Raw genomic sequence first — 23,608 nt, 5'->3', positions numbered from 1 at the left:
AATACAATAAAAAAGCAATTTCTCTGAAAAGAAAATCTCACGTTCATTAAAAATATTGTAATAGAAAATAAATCACTTGGAATTATATTGTACAATGTAAGCACACTGATATGGTTTCATTTTACGAAATACGTTATGTAAAAACGTGTGGGTTTACTTGATAGATTGCTCAAACGTGACATATTTGCCAAAATTAAGTAAACGATACGTAAAAGATTACAGAATTTTCAACATTGTTTACCTTCTTGTGTAATACAGATTGATCGATTAATCTAAAAAACTACGAACCTCTTTTTTTCTTTTTTTAAGTATCGAGCCTCTTTAATCAAGGCTTTGGTTATGTGTTTCAATTTCAAGATAAGAGAAAATCTAGTTAATTACAACCAAATACACACACCAGATAGCATTTTAAAGCCTATTACGTTGGCATTGTTCTTGTAACATATTTTACAAAATATGCTTTATTGTTTAATTGGATTTAATTATATTACAGTATGGCGTAGTAATAAATAAACGTGTCATTGGTAACCCGATCCGGGTGGAATTAACAGTGTCCTTATTGCCCTACTTACATCCAGCTTAGTCTGACACAAAGCTACGTTTGTGTCTAAACGGTTACAGATTTTTTGTGAGATTATTCGGACGCGATTTCAACACCGACATCAATGTGACTCAATGCGGTAGATTTAACCGGAATAGTATAGTGTACTGTATCGCTGACCTCTATAAATGGACAGGCTATAAGTATTTTGTGTCTATTTGATTTTTACCATCTTGGCGCTGACGGTCGCGGCTTGTGACGGTGGTGAAAATTGGGACTAATAGTAGAGTGTCAAAAACCTCAACAGTAATGGTCGCAACGAAAGAAAGCTGTCATTTCCCAGCGGATACTCGCAAAAACTACTTCGAATTATTGGTAGCTGTTCTCCACAAACATAGCCTAGGTTGGCGGCACCCATATATTGTATTGCGAAGCATTATGTTTGGCGAGGTATACAGCAAACAGCAATTGTGAAGTGTTCGCATAATTGGCAATAAGTCCATCCAACTGAGCCTATACCAAAAAATTTTATAAAAATATTCTGACCCCTTTGTTATGATTTAAATGAAAATATTTCAATGTTATATTTAGTACAATATTTACAAACATTACGAAGAAACACTTTTTTTTTAGTTTAAATATGAATCTGACGTAGGCTCAGTCATATTAGTGGGTATAAACAAAATAACGCTGGCTTAGATATTAATATTATCAATGAATGATCGGATATACACAAGTGGTCTTGTATCAGCGTACACGAATATTGTAGGCCTGAAGCGTGGGTAGTTTGATACAAAAAAACTGTACGCCCTTGAGCCGGCCGCGAACTGTTTATTCGACTGTCGTCTAGCACTTAACGTTAACGCCGACGTCGATATTGGCTATTTTTGCGCGATACAACATCGAGAAAGCATTCACCGCTTGCCTAGCTTGCTGATTCCGTCTCAAATAAACTGATAAAATCAATGATTTTAATTTGTGAGTTAGTACTACTATTTGGCAAGTCAGATATGAATTTCCTTGAAGTGATAAACAGCCCAAACAATAATTAATAACGAAATATTGTTGCGTATCCGAGGTCACATTTTCAAACCATTTTCTTAATTTCAGATAAAACAATTGGAAAGCAATGAGCAATTGACAAGATAATTCTTTACTTTTATCTTAGTTGAATTAATTTGTAATTCATCGAGTGCAATCATCATTTTTCGTAACAATTATTTTAAGAAAAACAAAAATTCTGTAATTCAAACTCAGAACCCGCATTGTTGTTGTAAAAAACTTCAACCGCTGTACCACGAAGCCATTAAACATCACTCTTATAATTAAAACATAAAACGCATAACAATGTTGAGTGCTTCGAAATAGTTGAGTGATGAAAGCGGCCACGAGGAATGTGGAAAATAAGTCATTACATTCGTAGCACATCAAAAATTCCGTGAAATCATTTTTAATTTAGGCTTTCATTACGTCAACATTTATTTCTTCAATTTTTTAGTAATGTAGCACCTATCATTAATTTGTAATTAAGCTATTTTTAATTAGATTTAGTTCAACATGAAGTGGTACTTGCTAAGATAATGCTTTGATAATCTATTTGAAATCGAACGCTTCTTTGATGTTAAGAAAGTTATTTGTAAAGCTTTGTTTTCAAAAAAGACTTTTTCAATTTACTTAAAAACATGGAAGACGTCGTATCTTTAATTGACAATTTTAAGGTGGTTACTGACCGATGTTACGATGTGTAATATTTCGAGGCGAGCATTCTTGTCTGAGCTCAGTGACTGCGTGAATGTTCGCCGAACAACATTAACAATACACCCTGTAAGGTTGTTCTGTAACAATCGTTAGATTTTACATTTTTGATTATTATATTAATACAATTACGTATTACGAATTAATACTTTGAAATAATTGATTAGCGATTAAAAAGTGGAAATAAGAAAACTGAAATTATATAACTTGTGAATGGATTTTATAAATTACTTTACGCATCTACTATTTAATTAATCAGCTTTCAATTTATTACGCTGTATAATAAATTAGGATGATTAGAGCTCAAATTAATCACTTCAAAACTTTATATACACCCTATAAACTGTAATTTAACTAGAGAATTTACAATCGTAGCTGGATACAGTTAAATTTTAGTTTTGATTCTACAAAAAAATCTTTGAAAATAAAATTTATATTAAAGTTATTATGCATTTTAAGAACAAAACTTTGTATAATAATAACCTAACCTATAAATTTTCGAAAATTGTTATGATTACAAATAGAGCGAATCGAAACAGGGTATTTAAATCGGGCAACACCGGCATTTGTCCACCTTAAACAACATCATAAATAACGTTCGATCACCGCACTGAGACACGTTGAATAACATTTTAATTTGAGTGATCAGTGATTTTATATCTCCTGACGGTTTTGTGATAGACGCGAACAGGTTCTCCGGCCGATTATTTTCGATATGGCAACAAGAATTTAAACTTGTTGTATATTAATTAGATTTGTCAGTAAGAAAAAGTGGCAGTACATTTACTTGGTATACAGAATTGACAGTGAGTTAGCACGATACATTATTCTTTCTTGACCAATATAATTAAATCTGTCTAACCAGTTTTTTGTTGTTAGGTAAGTGATTTCGAAAGAATTAATTAGTGGTCCAGGGAACTTAAAGATAAAAAAGTAACAGTTGCATTTGAAACTTGATACAAATAGTTACCAAATTGCTTACAATTTAGTTACGTAAATCGACAATTATTGATTGTTTTCATCTACGGCAGATTTATTTAATAACAGATCACGTCGTAACACAAAAAGTTATGTATATAGCCAAATAAGAATATTTAAGCCGGTAAGAGAAGCGTTACAATCGCAATTATTTTTGTCGTAAAATAAGTAAAGCCAAATAAGGTATAGAAAAGGATCTTGAGACATTTTTTGACATTAACAGGGGGCGCCAGTGAGCTGATATTTTAGTCGATTTATATCTATTGACACATACATATGAGAAGCTGAAACTTTGTATCCTTATTAAAGAGATTTTGCGAACAGATGAATTTAAAACTTGACACAGTTATAAGAAGTATGGGGAAGATAAAGCTAAAAAAATGTAAAATTTCTTTATTTAATTATGTTAGAGTTGCAAACAATGGGCGACGTTAGTTAAAGTAAAACAATGAGGCGTACTTCTAAAAGAAGGTGTAAAGATTTACTCGTTTGTCTTTTTTATTCCGCGTAGGCAATCCCGTAGGCGTAGAAGTTTTATTGTTAAGTGTGGATCGATAAATTAAAGGTTGTTTGTTTAAATTTAATGCTCGCCTACGTTTCGACGTTACTCACTCATTGAACGAGAAAAAGGCATTCGGAATATTTATGTGGGGATATATCGGTGTTCAACCATCTTAGATTTGTGATAAATTACTTCGTCTCAGTAATTCAAAATACCGTGGGATTTCATGTCAACGAGATGCCAATACACTGCTACATGACAACGCCATTCCTTAGCATGGTAACTTTCTATTATTTGATTTATAAGATAATCTTTAATTTATTATTTTTTTATCATAATAAACACGTTTCAATATTTACAAACAGACTAAAGAAGTTAATCAATACTAATGAGTTTGTAACTATTACTCGTCTTTTTATACTCGTCTCTGGAAAGCAATTTAAAAATTATAAAGACGTGCTATAATAATAAAACTAAGCTTAAAGTAAACTATTGAATTTCAGAGAAACTTAACAAGTATCGAGAGAAACCTCCACAGAAGCGATTTCAAGACATATCAAATAGAAATTGCGGTAAAGTTACTTTTGCCGCGCTTTGCAGATAATATCTCGCATCTAGCGAGATAGCCATCTTCTATATTTGTCACTAAGCACCTTCTAAGGAATAGACATTTACGCATTACTTGCCAATTACCGATGCCAATTTCAAAATAATGTGTCCATTATAAACGATACTAAGAGACTTCATATCTTTAAACGACGTTATTTATCTTCATGATTAATAAGGAATATTATTGATAATAATTAGGTCTTTTATGAGTACGCTACGTTATATTTTATAATAGTCACTACTGGCATTTATTAGTTTCTATCGTGTCGGTTTACCCTTAATAAGAAGTGAACTATTTCTGATAAGGAAAAGCAAAAATTGGATACTCCCAATTTCTTAGGGGTTACAGTACCGCGCAATTGTGCTGAAGTCCAGGACTCTATTGTAGATTGTTTTATTATGAACTAGATTTCACCCGCGATTCCATTCGCGTGGAATTTAAAAAAAAATTGAGTAGCTTATGTGTTCTTCCAGACTATCCGCTACGTCTATACCAAATTTCAACGAAATCCGATCACCCGTTTAGGCGTAACTCTTACATACATCCATCCATGCATCTAAACTTTCGCACTTATGATATTAATATGATTAAAAACCTTGAATTGCATAACAAGATTCACTGGAATTTTAATCAAATGTAAAGTAAAAAAAAACAAGATTTTAGCGAAAACATTTTGAGGAAAACAAAAAATGTTGTACAAGTATATCTTATTCTTAAATAATTCTTAGAAGACAAATTTAGTCATAGCCAACACTAGCGGGAAACACATTTGCAGATATGCATTGGGTCAACAAAACGGCAATTTATCAAATGACCAGTCAGTGGACAGTTTTTTCATTATACGATTAAGTTTATCTGAATTAATAATTTACGAGCATATTTTTTTACATAAATACATTAATATAAATAATTGTATGGATATATATTAGTTGCTGCCAGTGGTTTCTGTCAATAAAAAATATTTATAGCCAAAATTTTGTTTTAAAATTGATTTAGGTTTTTATTATAAAGTGTTGTTTGGGCTTGCGTTATTTACAATTTAGATAACATCAGTAATGAATTAAATTATTCTCTACAAGCTTCTCTAAGAAGCATAACACAGTTCTCCTTAGGCAATGCACCAAATAGGTTATTATTTTAGTTAAATGCATGTCGAGAGAGGCCCCAGGCGTCTCTACATGCACATAAATTTACCCCACACATTGACTTTAATTATAATGTTCTATAATCAATATGCTTATCTTTGACGAGATCAAATGATGAATATAATTATTTTTAATAAATTGTAAGTTTGATAAATATAAGAAAAGAATATTTCGGACCAATCTAAGAGCACGCGCAGATCTTTGACTAAACTATGAGATAGTTTTGTCTCGCTTTGATTCCTATTAGCTTATGTGAATGTGTGTGTGCAACACTACTCGAATTTTGGTTGTGCAACTAAACAGTGGAATGGGCTACTAAACAATCGACAACCGCACAACAGTTGCGATAGTTGATTCAAAGGTGTGCGCGCTCTAAAAAGACACGGAACAAAAAAGTTATGTTGAAATGTCATATTGAAAACTACTCCAAAAGAGAATAGGATGGACATCGCTAGGGGAGAGTAGAATATCCCTCCCTAAATAATCCAAAGATGTAAAATAAGACCATATGAATGCTGTCTCGCAAGGATCAGGTTTAGATGATCATCTGGCGACGCCCAAGTGTAGTGATTCGTAGTAGATGGTCAATATATTTTCTTATAACTTTATGTTATATCTGCTGTTCAAACCGATAGCGTCGGATAATGTTACCTTTCAATGGACAGGATTCTCACCTTTTTATCATTTCTATTTTCGATTTATCGTTCTTCAGTTAGTACTTATTTATTTTTGTTTTTCCTTTCAGTTGTTAATGGTCACTTGCCAGTGTTAACCCGACTTATAAAGACAAAAATCTATCTGCACTCAATGTTCATAAACCAAATGTTAACACAATTCCTTGTGCACATTTAACATTTCATGTTAAACGTTATATTTTCCAAAATCAGCTCTCAAACTGTCTTATAAATATTTGTCTTACAAATCGTATTGTCTTCTACGATTGGTAACTCCAAATAATATGTGTAGAGAGACAATCGTGCAGTGAAGACGTCGTTATTATCTCGCGTTTTATCTTAGGAACGTGACCCCGCTATCTACTTGCGCCGCCCGCCCATCTCACCAACTACTCTTATACTTCAACACTAATAAATACAAGTCAAAACGTACTTTACAGAAACAAAACTATTTGTTTAGACCTGGAGCTTGTAGAGGTAGCGTAGCTTTAATATCTATATTTCATTTTAATACAACACAAATAAGCGACCGCCGAATTCCTAAAAACAGCGCCGGTCATAACAATATTTCATTTATCGAGTTATTTCGTAAAAAGTAAATATATTATAGAGAAAACCCTTGTCGTACTTTTATATAGTTACGAGCTGTCGCCTGCAAACTTCGTAAGCGCGGATTAAAAAAGAGTCATCTATTACATTCCCGCGTGCATCTACCAGCTATCCTTCAGTCAAAGTCCCGTCCAAATCGGTCCACCACAAGTTAAAGTATCTAGACCACCTCGACTTTTATTAATTGATCCAGTGATAAGCTTTATTCGGTGCTTGATTTAAGATGCGACAAGACATTAACGGTTGTAAAATAGTTTACGTGTAGGCGTATGGTAATTTGAAATTGATAGATGCCCGCCATAATTTTCGGATGTGTTCTATAAGCGATAATTTGTAGATTAGTTTCTCGCTTTTAATATGGATCGCTCGAAATGCAGTTATCGGTTGTGAGAATGTTTTTATGAATGTAACTATAAATTATTTATTTTATATTAGATGCATTGATAAGTCAATATCTAATTTTAAAATCACAAAACCATAAGCATAATTTGGTTATTTATGTTAAGTTTTGAATAATTACTAATGTCTTACATTATTCTTTTTTTGCAATTTACAATTGACACTTTAGTGATACTACATTTGGCAATTAGTTTTCAAATTATCTACAAATTTACTTCACAACTCTATTAGTTTGATTATCTATTTCATTTAGTTATCTAAGCTACAAGCAATGCCGCGAGTTAAACTTGTATTTCTTACGATAAACCATTCTGGAAGTCAGAGATCCGACGTCGTGATAAAATGTACAACGTCATTAAACGTCAGTTGTGAAGTGATAACCGCTTTGTAATCTGTTTGCTCTGTCTGATTATACTGTTAAATTATGACAGCGGCTTTAGAGCTTTGTTAGACGACAAACAAGACCTGGTGTTGTAACTCGAAGAACATTATCTAAAAATAAATCGAGTGATAGCTCGCCGGGCACCGGGTACCGGACACGAGGGGTCCGCGAGCTGAACCCGGGGCTCGCACACTTATCAAATAATCCGACCGTCACCTATTGGAGAAACATCCGATGCTATTAATGTCTGCTATTTTCAATACAACGTTTTCTTTGTATTACAATGTAATGTAATCTCTTGTAAAGGTCAGCAAACAAAAAACATCCATCAAAAACTCCTGTTAGGAGTCCTTCTTATAATCTTTGCATTAGTTTCTTGGCGACTGTGACCTAGAAAATATGACGTTGAGAAGAGTCGGTAATAATGCGCTAACAATGCAGATAGTAACTAAATATAATTCTGTAATATATACAAAAGCTCGTGGAAATTAAACATAACAAATAAGATAAAAATATTGTTTTCCTAAGTTCATTGCTACCATATAAAATTGTTGTAACGTTTTTCTTGTTTAGCCATTTTCAGCCGTATATTACCGGTCATCATTCAATCAGAGGGAGGGCGCCCCACACTTGCCATTGTATTTGTAGACACGTGTTCGTACAACGTGTAAGTCTATAAGAATTCAGATTCATTTATTCCCACATTCATTCATTAATTCTCACCTGTCGGTCCCTTCGGCGATACTTCTACGGCTTTTTTGAAAGATTTGCATAGTTTAACTGTGTTATATGTAATGTCCAGATCTTTGACTGCCCGTTCTTTCCAACGCCCTGGGCGGTCGCCAATAGCGCCCTACCCTAACACCAGCACTCCCCATATATCTTAATTTCATAACAATCATACCTTAGTTTCCCATAAACATTTAATGCCAAAAGTAGCAAAATCGCAATTTATAGAAACGTGTTATCTTGAAAGAAGTCGTCATTGTATCAATATTGTGAACACGTACCAACATAGTATCCGTCATCGCATTCTTTTAAGATTAATTACAGAGGAAGAAATGCAGAAACAACTAAGGTCTTCCATACGCAGACAGCATCTAGTGGACGGTAATTGCGATTCGCCGTACATACTCATCTGTTTTCTCACTAGTAACACGTCTTGCCACTGTTCCTATACAGCGACTCTTACATCTTGTATTCTTACAACGTCTACGTAATAATTATATTTACAAAGATTGTAAATACGTTAGGATGTTGATTAAGGAAACGGTGCGCGTTGCACGCGGCTATCTTCAATGAACACAGTTACGTCATGTTTAGTTCATGAATGTTTCTAATTCTTGTACAATTTCGTAGTTTAGTTTTAGCGATAACGCCGCCTAAGGTTAGAGGTCACTTCGTTATTATAATAAACTTGAATTGAAGTTTTGATATGGGTAATGTTTTGTATTCCATTGAAAGCGAATGCAGTTGGATAACAAAAAATATAATATTAATGTTAATTTTTTATGTGACTTATTGACTTTTGGTTAACTTTGGCATTCCCATTTTAATATGGGTAAATTTGCAAATGTTTTAGTTTATTATAAATATCTTTTGTTACAATAAACAAAACATTTTTAACGTAAGATTGACGTCAGTCAGGAAGGGAAGTTTTACTTCGGAAACGCAAACTATAAACAACGGGATATGCAATTGATGAATCTGCAAAACAACAAGGCATTATTACATTTATGTATTAAAAGTAATACAAAGTTTACTTTTGTATTTTACTTTGAAAAATATTAACTAGTTGTTGTCAACGACTTCGTTCTTGTAAGATATAACAATGATACAATCGAGTAACGCTATTATAGATTGTTATCTATCTCTGATACAAAAAAATATTGAACTGATCTTGATCAACAAAGATCATTCCATTCAATCTGTCGCATTCATAACATGAGTAAAAAGTATTGGATATTTTTTCCCATAATTTATCTATGTCAGTAGTAAGAAACGGGATATTTTATTGTAACTTTCTACAGATTAAGTAAAGTAACGGAGACGGTATTGGCGCAGAATGCACAAGTCATAGTACAACGAGAAAGCGCAGCGGCTTGCCCTTAGCTGGCAATTGCGTTCAACGGTACATCTAGCTACAATGCAACTGAGATACGCAATGCATTGAAGATGTGCGGAACTGGACGACTTTAAAGTAACTTGTGTCCATAACAGTGACATATTCTGGTATGCCGTTCGTTAATATCATTTTCAAAAGAGAAAATCTTTCGGTTTTATTTGTTTTAATTAGTATAATTAACTGTTTTTTTTATGCCGGAAAAATCAAATACCAGGAAAGGGATTGTGGTTTTTAATAAAATTATAATTTAATTACTAGTTGATGTAGAGTTGAGTTTAGTTTGCTCTTATAAAATTGATGCTTTTTAAGAAAAGCTAATAATATACTACAAAAGTTTAATTGTTAAATACATTAGACTAATAGCACTAGAAGAGGAACGAAAGTTAAAGTTTACTATTTGTAGATATATGACGTCATAACGCAGTTTAAGTTAGAGACGATTACATTATAAACATTTTGGAGGCGCGTGCAGTTTTTATTATCGAAAGGGAATTTATATGTGTTTTGTAACGAGTTGATCCCATGTTGACAATGCCACTTCCAGTCATAAGTTAACCCGTTGCGGTTGTATATGTGAGCAATAAATAGTTATTTTTGAATCTTATCTGAGAGATCGTACTTCGAGTGTTTATTGATGGCCTTTACATAGATGTTTAGAGTTTAATGTTGATGTAAGTTTATTGATATTAATACAATAAAATTTATTACAGTTGTTACGGTATTAAAATATGTAAAGAAACGCGGCGGTTGGTCGTAGGGTTTGCTTGCGTCATTGTGCGTTGCATAACATTTCACTTACATTTGGGGCTTCTGATTTTTATTTTTATTGTCAATAAAATAAATTAAATTGTTGTTTTCTATGTTGCCCGAAGGATTTATTTCAGATATCATTGTTATTAAACCCTTGATTTAATACACGATTTTATTTCGATAAAGAGAATACCAAAAGTAGCATCTAACGCTATTTTTATTCAAGCTTGGTAAGACTTAATCCATATAGGGACTATACAGCCTCTTATATTATCCCATGCCATTGAGATCAATAACGCCTTGACGAATATATACAGATTTACGGATGTTCAATTACAATTATATATGCATAATAATTTATATTTCTAAGCAACGAAACATTTGTTACATTATATGGAGAAAACATCTGTTCATATTAATTAACCTGTCTCTTAATATAATAGAGAGATTAGTAAGAATGACAGTTTGTTACTCAACATTATTCACTAATCACACATCACATGGGAAGATCGCAAAACATATCTTCACAATGTTACATATTCATAAACAGATTACTGTATTTTCTAATAAATAACTATTATTAATGATATTCATTTGTATTCTGAATACAGGTAAATCTAACTTAATTAAGCTGGTTAAATTAAATATCATAGCTAACTTGAAATAACTGTGCGCTAGGCGACGTAAAAAAGCTCCGCAAAGATTGGAAAAACAATTTTTTGAATACGAGAGGATTCAGATAAATGTTCTTATAATATTCATTGTATATACTCGTATGCTTTCAAATCTCTAACTTATTTATTTAATACTAGCTTTCGCCCTCCACTACGTCCGTGTGGAATTAAAAAATAAACAAAAGCAAGTACCTTATGTGCTCTCCCAGACTATCCTCTAATCTATGACAAATTACATTGAGGTCCATTCAGCAGTTTAGGTTACAAACTCTTACAAATATCTATCCATCCATCTAAACTTTCGCATTTATAATATTAGTAAAATTTTAAATAGGCTTTAAAGACTTTAAAGAAAGGCTTTATTAATATTTTTGTAACAATACATAAATTCGGAATGCATTGATTTATAGTTTTAACAAGTTCGTGTTAAAATGTACTCCTCGTAAATAAACAAATGAAGTTATTGCATTCTCCAAGGCTAGGAATCTTCTATTCAGATGTTGCATGATAAACTGTACTAGCATATTTGCCGATGTTAGTTCACAAACAACGTAATAACTACGTTACGTTGTTGTTAGTTGTTTGAAAAGCGTCCCCGTATGAAATATGTGAATCTATTTTATTAGACATCAACAATATATGAAAATATCTCAGATAATTATTTGTGTTATGTAGAAAATAAGGTTTTTTTGTGTAGTTTAATATGTTACTAGCATAATTCCGTTTCCGTTTTTCCCTTTTATAGCGATTAGAGCAAGTTTATAAGTGTAAACTCTCTCTCTCTCTCTTATAAAATAATCATGGAAGAACTCTTTAATAATATTTTTTTTAATCGGTAACAGTTATAAAGTTTGTCAACACAGTCAGGATTATTCGATTGTTATTCGAAGTCAGACAGGAGTTTTGTTATAAGAAAGCAATTTACATCGATAGGGACGATAAATTAGACCGAATATCCATCCATAATCGATAAGTACAATCGATTACAGATCGATATTTATGCCACTAGAGCAACACGAGTCGATGAATGGAACTAATTCTAATAACACGCAGCTATATTTGGATGTTGACTAAGACGTTTCGTTTACCAACAGGAATCGGAATTAAGTAGCCTCTACTAATGATGCCATTATCTTATCATAACAACTGTTTATCACTTCAGTTTACATTGTAGATGTTTTATTGATACTAAGAGAACTGTGAGAAAATTTATTGTACGTTTACCAGAAAACTCATACAGACTCAAACATCGTAGAATGCGTGTAGCTTTCCGTGAAAATTTAAGGAAGACAAAATGTTTTTTTTTTCTTGAATATTAAACTCATCAATACATGTATCTATGTATTTAAGTAAACAAACAGATATCAACAGTTTATTTAAAAAAAATAACTTATTTAAATAAGGTAACTAGTTTCTTTATAACAATAAAAAACGACATAAACGCTTATAAACTAAATTCTAATATAATGAAAATAATAAATGAAATCTATTAATTTTGTTGTAATTTAAGGTAATTTATTTTCATTAACCAAATAATTAAAAAAAGGTTTTCTTTAGCAAAGCAAAACGAGAAAACTTTGCTAAATAAAAAAAAAGCCTCATTTGTGAATTAAGAATATTATTTGTAAATATTGCCATTCTCACAATTTTTTAATGAATTTTACTTACTGCTGTACAGTAAGCGACATAAATATGTAAACAGTTACAAACCTTAGAAACTGGTAAACGCTTTCGGTTTCCAAAATATGTATGAATGCACATTTCTTATGAATACGTACTAATTACGAATACGTCTATACTCATTTTTAAAAGCGTAAAACGTAATTTGTATAGACAAATTTCTGTAGTTGTTTTATATTTATGTAGCTGACTGTACATATAGATGATACTTTTCTTACGCAATCCATTTGATATTAATATTATATAATTATCGAGATAACTTTGGGCCCCAGTTTTGTAGATTTCTAACTCGTAGTGCGCTGTTTATCGTTGGACTATCGTTAGCGCGTTAATCAGCTGCTAATAACGTGAAATATAATTTAATTACCAACGCTAATTCTACATTATCAATATGAAAACATTTGCTTATACATATTTCAAGGTATTAATGCTATATTTACCCTCGTTTCAATTGTTTTAAGATGTTTTATGGACAAAAATCACATTATACTTTTGAAACCAATTCTCGACTTTAAATAGAATCGATAAATCCCTCTTTTTTGTTGATTGCTGACTCAAAGTTAAAGATAAAGGGTGTTCGAAAATGAAAATGTGATAACTTAATTTATTTTTCCTATCTGCATTTAAGAAAAGCTAAAATAACATCATCTTATGGTCGTAAATGATTTACATTGTAAATGAAGAGCTTAAAAACCCTTACAGACTTGTAAACATTGTAATATTAAATTCATGAACTAATATGCGATGTAGACGAAGTAGCATTGTGAAAAACAATTGTTTTGCGACGTTCGGTTGTTATCAACAACGTTGCAAATGTTAAAGTAAAAACAGTATGTTTATAAATGGCTTACATTACTTTTTATAGATATAAAAAATGTTATGAACTTTACCAGGTTTTTCTTATCAAAACAGACGACCGAGGAAATTTCTTGTTAATAAGAATTCAGAAGAATACTTTTTTAGTTTGTTTGCTACATTTTAAGAAGTTTAAGAACACTTACCCTTCGCTTCCTATTTGTTTTCTCAGTAGATTGAACGTGATTTTTCACTCTGATATTCATTGTTTATAATTTCTCACCGCGTACTCATAGTGCATCACAATAAAAGTTTAATCCACAGGATAAACCAACAACCACGAAATCTTTAAAACAGTTTCAAAAACAAACTACGGTCGTTATAAAAAATTGTGCACTATCACTGTAATTTATTTTATAGACACTCAAACGTTTATTGTTAAATGGACACATAATCAGTCACTAGATTTTGGCGGGCATTTGTCACGCTGTCGCTAGTCGTATGCGATTACGACGTGACGTGCGGAGCTACGAGATGCGTCACGCTACGCGGCGGGCAAGTGACGGAGTGTTGTTCATCCTGCGCCCGCCTCCGATAGCACGCGCTGGTCCCGCCGCCGCCCACTCGACCCGCGCCCCACGGCCAGAATAAATCACTGCTTACCCCATTTAATTAACCCTCACTAACACTAACAACCCGCCCTGACTTCACACGGGTGGTAGGGCAAAACTTTTTTGTCACCGATAAACTACGTTTTCTTCAAAATTTGTCAGAGTGCGAACACAAAACGATTTTTGAAAAAAAAAAATTAAAAAAGGAAATAGACAACAAATTCATGACTTTAGTTATAATACCTTGCACAGTCAAACACGAACTTATGGACTGTTTGCACGGCATTACAACATTTATTACAATCTTATTACATCGCTATCTGATCAAATAGGGGCGATCTCTGGAAGAATTATCACTTGCAGACAGATAATATAATTGCAGTGTCCGAGCCTTTAATAGGAAGCCTTGTAGCGGCAAGGGGCAAGCGTGAAACACATATCAGTTATCTAGCATTTATCTTTTTTGACAGCTAATTTTTGTTTTCTTTTACACTTCTGTACCTCACTGTATCAGCATTCGATCTGGTAGGAGGTGCAGTAGAATTTAATCTAGCAAAGGCATATAAAAAACGAATGCATTGTAATGTAAGGTTGAATAAAAAGAAAACTATTTCGTTCCTCAGGTTATTTCTTTTTAAATCGTAACCGACTTCCAATAGGAGGGTGTTCTGAATTCGTTTGTATTTTTTAAATAACTTGCTACTCCTGTAAGCCAATTTACCACCGCGAGATGTTTTTTTTACAGATTCCACGAAACAAAGATCTCTTTAAAAAATAAAATAAAATCAAACCAACTAAAAGGACAAGAAAGTTCGCTAGTACATTTAAATATTTCTTTCCGTAGATATCATCTGTTTCATTAAATAAATAAGTGACCAATAATACAACATTTGCTTAAGGCCTCCACTTCTACGTTAAGGAGGCATTACGTCATAGATGGAAGACTGACGTCATAATTTGTTCAACTCAGTAAACTCTTGGTCTACGTTTATACTAACGATTCGAAACTTTTTCGGGAAACGATGATTTCCAGAAATATTTGCAAAAATGTTTAGTAATTTTGAATAATAAAAAGCACATAAGTGCTTAGATTTCAAAACGCGTTAAACATTATCATCTAAACGTACGACTATTTTACGAGGTTGTAAATATAAAATACATTATTTTGATGTCTTATAACCTGCTTATAACAGTTTAATGTGCGTTTGATGCTATCAAAACGCATCACAACGTTTATATGTAGATAGCTAACCACTCGCTGAGTCAATGAAACTGCGTTTACATTACCACTTTCCGTGCAATTAGTTTGCCCAGTCCCTGAAGGCTTTAAGATCAAATCGGAAGCCTTACGTTAATGGATAGGACGACTCTCGTTTTAATGTTCGAGAGCTTTACTCCGCTAAAAGCTAATGACTATAAGCGAGCTAATAAACGTCCGTTCGTATTGACGCCGCATACAAATTGTACTTGATCTGAGTATGTTACTGACAAATTGTTAACTTTGCAATTTTTATTTTATTTACACTGGGTTTCTGAAGTTTACGTTTATCATTACCAGGGATTCATTAGTAAGCTATGTTTCAATAAAGTAAAACTCAAGTTACGTAGCTTGGAATCCCATTTCATGAAGTTATCGAACCAAAAACCCTTAGAATAGTTAAACGTAGCTGGGAAACCGTCTATTACTGAAATGCATCTGTACTAAGTTTTTAACTTAATTTTAGATTGTGTTATTCATTTTAAACGTAATTTGAAGCGAAATATAATGGTTCGCTTTTGAGATGAATTAATAAAATTGTTATAACAAATGATACGTTTCCTCTTCAACATGGAAACATATGTCCAGTTCGATTGGAAAGTGACCAATTCCACTATCAGTCGGTAACAGTACTTCAGTACACTGCCGCAGTTTGTGCAGTAGTATTGGTTTACATGCGGTATTTGTAGAGCTTAAACTTTTTTTACTTAACTTGCTCGGTTTCTTTACTTACAATCTTTAAAGTGTTATTATAGTGCGTATGTAAATCTTTATGTTTTCTATATTGCCAAGACAAAAAAATCGATAACTTTGTGAGATCGTAATATTTTTTAAATTCGATCAAAGTCCATAACCGTCGTAATAGGATGACTCAGTACAAGATAAATGGCCATTCCCGTATTAGTCGGTCGTGGATTAAGATCCTGTCATGGACATTTAGGTAAAGCCTCTAATCCTAAGCGATCAGTCAAATTTTATATGCTTTGGGCTAGTACAGCTTAACTATTTTAATTCGTAAGTCAGTCAAATCAAAACTGATTATACGTCGTAGACAATTTACCCAAGCTTCGTAGATTCCTAAATTATATGATAATAGGCATATAAAAATACATTTGCTATACAACAAATATTAAACAAGTTGCAACATTTTTAACATGCTAGTAGAAGTGACCTGAACATTACTTTTGCATTAAAATAAAAAAATAAGTAACTAGTTCTTGCAACATAATTTACAAAATAACCTTTTCATTCAATTAAACGCGACTGAAGCTGACAAGTCGATTAGCGGCCAGCGGTTATAGCGCAGCGTTCAGCTACGAATACGATACAAGTAAAATACGATACAACTAAACCATAAATGAAATAAATAACAAAACAAAACTCCGACATCGCGCCACCGATCTTGTTACTTACACTATCGCAATTCTGAATTCAATGTCAGTTATTTTTAATAGAAAACCATGATCTTTGTCCATAACGGAGCTACAAGGGTGTCAAAAGTGCCTGAATCGCTTCGAGAAAATAGTGTTTGGCCGTGCTCGCTTTAGTGGGTGCACTGCTGCACCAGATATGATGGTGGAAATTTAATCTTCATAAGAAATTCCTGTTTTCGTATACAAATGTATTCACCAATTTAATAAACAAAGTTCAAAGAATTTATTTATTTGAATGGCATTTTTTGAATTTTATAATTATTATGGGCTTTACATTTCAAAACCCTTAAGTTTTCTAATGCAAAGAAAACACTGAGATGCCCAGACCTAAAATATGTTTAATTTAGAACTACGAAGGCTGTTTAATAATGTAAAGAAAAAATGTGCATTGCAAAAGAATAGTTACTATATACAAAGTTCTCATGTTGATGAGTATTTTATACGACCGTACGAATATGTAAGTTTCTTTCAGTAAATTATCCAACAAACTTCATAAATTTACTCGCATAAAAGTTACGTACGAAACAAATGAATAACGAATTAATACATCGAATGTATGGGTCGTCGAGTTGTCCATTAATCATCAAATCACATCGCACAATGCAGTTTAATTAGATATCAGATACAACAGAGAACCGCATTGTTGCTACATCAGGCACCTCATCAATAAATCAACTTTAAACATCACTTAATCATTCAGGCCCGGTCATGTTGACTCTACACAAATTTTACAATCATAAATTAGAGACATACACTGTAGGTTTCAAATTTTTGTTTTAAATCATTAACATTTTTTATATAAAAGAAGATTTTTGTTAAACTACTAATATTTCTTTTAACCATGCCAACTAAGCTCTAGGCTTGTGCTAGGATATGGTTCACGACAAAAGTCGAATGGCGAGATTCGATCCCTCGATCGCAATATCTGTAGTCCGTATCCCAAACCATTGGGCTCGGCGCTTATTATTAAATTACCAGTTTTCGCCCGCGACTCCGTCCGCGTGAAATTAAAATAAAACAAAAGTAAGTAGCCTATATGTTCGTCTAGGCTATCCTCTACATCTATACCAAATTTCATCAAAATCCGTTCAGTCGTTTAGACTACAAACTCTAACAAACATCCATCCATCTACACTTTCGCATTTATAATATTAGTATGAGTATGATTATAGTACTGGACGAAATCTAGATTGTGTAAAACATAAGTATTTATTAATTTTGTTGTATTATATAGTAAAATATTTTATTGTACAATTTCTGCTTTTTTTGGTCATCTTTTATGTTGCCTTTTGGTGCCGTAGTGTATCGGTCGCTACTTAGTTATCTAACTGGTTAGGTAGTAGGCATTAACTGAACATACCGAGTGTTTAACACCACTTGTTTTACAGGACTGATAAACTTTTATTAGTTGCATTTTCTCTTTCATAACTTTAATTTTATGCCGATAATTTCCATATATTTTATTCTAATAAAATCCAATAAAACACTTAATTAAATTTACGTAAGAGAAGTTAGTTAGAAATAGCAATATCATAAAGGCGACGCAACCTCCTGAGGTTCTCAGTTGCCTTTGAGTATTGCATTTAACAGATCTCATCGTTTATGGTGTTCACTTAGCAAATTGATACATTGCATGAATAAATTTATGTTGATAGATTTACTGCAAAAGCGTTAATTTATCGTGAAATTTCGTAAGCGTATTTAGCTGTTAATAATAGAATCTTTTACTATGATGTTTATTGACTTACGATGAACAAATACAAATTGAGTATAGATTTACTTGGAATATTGGAAACTTAAATTATTTGCAATAACTTATTCATCAACTTTGAAGGTTTTCGATGTAGATGTTATTGTATACGTATTTATGATTCTAAGCATTCATAGATTATGTTGCTTCGAGTAAATTTAGCCATAAAGCAAATAACTACATAAGTGCAACGATTCCGCGAGTAAAATTGTATTTACATGTCAAGAGATGTACTGTTTCAAATCCCAGTTAATAATGTTATACTTGGAAACCTATTAAATCTATACATGTAATAAAATTGGAGTGTCTCTTTGTAATATTGAAAAAAAAATCCGGATTTCGGAAAGATGACGTATTAGCGTTGCTGATAACGAAAATCGCATTAAAAAAAATTTGTATGTCCGCAAGTAGCGTTTGCTCCGGGTAATCTCCGAAACGGCTGTTCCGATTTGACCGGACTTGCACTGAAGGGTAGCTGACATAGACGGGCATATTATAGGCTATTTTTTTGGGTAACGAAAATTGGGTAACGACTGGCCCAAATTTGCGCTAACGAAGTTTGCGGGCGACAGCTCTAAAAGCATACTAAAGTCTTTAGTCAATTTAAATGACAAACGGCGAAAATAACAGGCGGGTTATTCTCTTAGATTTAAATAAACTTTAATAAAACTTTCCGAAAATTGTATATATTTTCTTTCATTATTTACTTTAGAATTATAATTTGGAGGTTATGTTATTTCACTTCTAAGTTTATTATTCTATCGATTTATAGTGAAATTCCGCATTCCGCTTGCTTCATGGCTACATCCTCTGTTGTTCCGAGATCAAAGATATTTCCAATAAGGATGTCCATATGGCGGACGAGAGACCCACTTCAGGTTTCTTAGAGTTCGCCATAAAGATGAGATTAGTCAATGTTATTTTAAATAGAATAATTAAAATTATGAAAATATTAAAAAGATACATTGTTCTGTGTTTTAATTGAGAATTGTTTCAGATTTATGAAATTCCATTTGTATAAAAATTAAAATGTTTTCGAACTTCATTTCATCGCTGGTATTTCTCGTTTTAATTGGAACATTCCATTAGCATGAGTTCTTGACCAAAATTCTATATTGATGGATACATTTTTGCGTTTGATACTTTTATTAAAATAAAAATAACTAATAACTCCTACAAATAACATTTGGTTCTTAGCGTTTACATCAGAAGTAACTGGAATGATTTTGTAATATAGTTTAACACGTGTTAATTAAATAATGCAATAACAAAAGTAATATTAATTAGAATGCAACATTTTAACAGAGAAAGCGGCGGCTGGAAAAGGCATGATTTAATTTGCACACGCCTATATGGCAAGCGTGCCGCAGCATATTTTAAGAGGGCAATAAATCGTTTGAATGGTTACCACCACGCCGGCACCCATTACCTGCACTGTCAATGCTGGAAAACGATTTGTTATTTAGTATTTATAGTCCTAAAGACGAGTTATGTTGGTTATTTGTGTCACAGAACTCACGGCTCCAGTTATGACCCACTCCGATCAGAGGTCTGAATTCTAACTGATTGCGTGTCGATTGAAGAATTTGTTTCCTTGTAAATGGTTAAAATAACATCTTCATAACCTAATTTAAGTGATGCATTCGAACAAATCTTCTTTTCTTCCTACTTCCAACTAATTTCTCCTCACTTTTTCCTCTAAGATTTTTCGGCGGTGTTAGATGGGTATAATAGAATTAGAATATTTAACGACATAATTATTTGCTAGTTTTCATACCATCAATAACAATGTCTATACGCTTTACATTTCTGTCCTTTAATATAGTTTTATCGTGATAACAATTAAATCATTAAGTGAATATTACAATTGTTAGATTGTAATTCAGATTCTTTAATCTGTCCCTCGACCTCATCTTGTAGTCAATCACACAAGCCACGGGGACCCGATAAATCTCTCGTATCATTGCACTCAATTTAAATATTACGGTGCTATCGATAAAAATGCGTGGAACGAATCACGACGTTCACATGCTTGATTATTCAAAGCAATTTGTATACCGTGTCCTTGCCCCTTTGCTGTACAAATTACATCTCATTAGATTTTGTACTATTACAAATTATCTCAGTGCCATGAATAACATTTGTAAATAAAATATTTACATTGATATCGGTCCCAAAGTGATAACCTAACACATTTAAGAACAATGTTTATTGGTAAATAATCAACAAATTTTAAATAACGACTTACTTCAAGCATTTTCCAAAATTATATGACAAATCTCGATAAGGTTAACTTAACATGGGAAGTTTATTTCCTTGCCCGCTACATACGTTTAGATTTAACTGAAGAGTAAGTCTGTTACTATTAACTTAAACTTGATCCTACAATTACTTCACTATCAAAGTAGTTGCACAATTAAATTCAATAACCTCATAAAAACAAACGAAAAAGTACAAATAAAACGTTGACATCAAAAAACAATAAAATTAACATCGAACATACGTCGTATAATGTATTTTTATCGAAAAAACAAAGACGACCCTTTTAAGGTTAAACATGTAAACTAACCTTTGTGCAGTATCCATAAATATGGTCTTCCTTCACTGAGATATACTCGTAGAGTTATCTCATTGCCCTTATTCGTAGATGGAACGTTTACGTCGTCAGGCACACAATATTATGACTGATTAGTTTTACAGTTTTATAACCACATAAAGTTTAAGATATTTCGGGTAATTTGTCACACTTAAAATGCCACTGTTAACTATTAATCTTTTTTTAGAGTATTCTAAAGTCATGCGTCATTTGTGAATTTTAATTCTTAATGAACACACGTTTATACAGTTTTCTTTTATTTCTACCTTCTTAATATTATAAATTAGATCCTATATCATTCTGCTTTGAATGTTTGTATTCAAACACGTCTAACAGATTTTATACTAAAGTATTTTATTAGTACAAAGATCAATCTAAAATGTACACAATTATGCCTATTCTATTAAATTGCAACAACTCTGTAGGAGCAAAACTAAACAATATTTTTAATTTATATGTCATTAGAACGTCGAATCACATGCAAAATTGTGTAGTCCAATTCGTGTGAGTCAAGTACAAATGTTTCCCATAGAACTTGGCAGCCAGCAAGTGTTTCCTGTTATTAGTGCTGTATGCAAGTGCGTTGGCCGCTGGCGATCCGCGAGTGCGTGACTGCTTTCAAATTAATCAAATCGCGACGCCTGATTAGACACGATTAACCTTCGAGGGGAGGTTAGTATGCGAAACGTATAAGCCTCACTGTGTTATGAGAAAGTGCGTGAAAATTAACATGTTTGGTAAATAAAGTAAAAGAAAATATCTCTTTTCAATTACACATATCGGACGCTACCTATTAGTCCTTAGTAAGCTTATCTAAAAAGGTCTAATTATTCGAATATCGCGTAGACCAGTTTGGTATCATATTGCCTTTTCATTTTTAACCATATATATATATATATATATATATATATATATATATATACCACTCGCTGTTGCTCGTGACTTCGCCCGCGTAAAATAAAAAAATAGTCTATGTTACTCAGAGATAAATTACCTTTCTAATGGTAAAGAGTTTTTGAAGGTAGTAGTAGTAGTCGGCCTCGTAGTTTTTACGTGAATCGAATACATACAAAAATACAAATCTTTCCTCTTTAATATTTGTATAGATAGTATAGTTGGAATGTAGCTATTGCTCTACATATCTTACTCTAGATGAGTATAGAATATAATATAGAGATGCAATAGGTTGCCAATAGAGATAGTTGAGGTAAGAATCCTGCGCAGCATCAATACGTAAATAATGGTAATGAGATGCGCCAGCTTCCGCGGTTTGAATGGTAAGCGACGTCGTACTGTTGTGATATAGGTTAACGCCGTCACGCACGCTCGCGTACAATACACAAAAGTGTCACTGAGTTGTAATCTCATACTTAAAATAAACTAAGACATGCCCTTAGTGGTATAGTAAAAAACAGCATAAGCAAATTTCCCTCAAAAGAGAAAGATGATCGAAATCGATTCCAATTGAATTTTTAGTCTTATGGATGTGATAATAATGTTTGAATTAGATGACTAGTAAATTAAAAATATCTTAGAAACCTAAACAAAATGCATCATATTTATATTTTATACCTACATGCAGTTTTATCAATTGAAAGTTATACTTGTCCGCGATTGTGTACTTTTATAGCTTCCGGACTAGTTTACTGCGTATAACTTCAAATGACATTTGCATCATATTTTTCCATATATATTTCATCCTTGCATCTTGCTAATGAGTAGTCTATACAATTTATTTTCAATATATTTGTTTACATTAGAAGCTAATTCGTCGCTGACTGTACCTTCCAGTAGTTCGCGCTCTGTCCATCTTTGTTCTCACCACTCGTCCGTTATACTTCACAATAATGTCTTTCTTCGACTCGACTGCTGATTGAATAATAAGACGACATAAAGACGCACTGTTTCACGACCTGCGTATTTCTCCACACGTAGCCAAACGATCGTTGTCCCGCTGCTTCAACAATTCCCCTTTATTGCTCTAGGCTCTGCACAATTCGTATGTAGATAACGCAACACGAAAACAATACGCAGTAGAAACTAACAGGAATACAGTAAATGTACCATCTTTCTAAACGTTACATTCTAAAATAACAAGAATTGATGTATCTTACTTCTTACTAGTCTTACTATACGAGTAATCTATACTATTATGATAAAGCGTAAACACACACTTCCTTGTTGCCTGAGATGTCAGCAATTACAGCATATTTTTGAATAATTCTATTTTTAATAAAAAAAACCCTACATTTACGTCACGCTTTAGCGAGCGTTCGCACGGACGCGAAAACGCTAGGCGGTAACTATGTGTCAAAATAGAACGTATGGGATTGTATGAAGC

General features: G+C 32.7%; 1 protein-coding gene across 2 annotated transcripts in view; it reads right to left on the bottom strand.

Moving 5' to 3' along the window:
* The window catches only part of LOC106099906 (BDNF/NT-3 growth factors receptor-like), a 30,922-nt gene extending 16,724 nt beyond the window's left edge, over positions 1-14,198 (bottom strand). For both annotated transcript variants that reach the window (XM_013278596.1, XM_013278597.1), the window contains exon 1: positions 13,826-14,198. In XM_013278596.1, the coding sequence (XP_013134050.1) occupies positions 13,826-13,885 (60 nt within the window). In that variant the 5' untranslated portion in view covers positions 13,886-14,198. The remainder of the gene's footprint in view (positions 1-13,825) is intronic.
* Between the last annotated feature and the right edge of the window lie 9,410 nt (positions 14,199-23,608).

Source organism: Papilio polytes, unplaced genomic scaffold (genome assembly GCF_000836215.1).
Source record: "Papilio polytes unplaced genomic scaffold, Ppol_1.0 DF824102.1, whole genome shotgun sequence".
Taxonomy (NCBI): domain Eukaryota; kingdom Metazoa; phylum Arthropoda; class Insecta; order Lepidoptera; family Papilionidae; genus Papilio; species Papilio polytes.
Note: the sequence above shows the minus strand (reverse complement) of the source record. Positions and strands in the feature narration are given on the sequence as shown.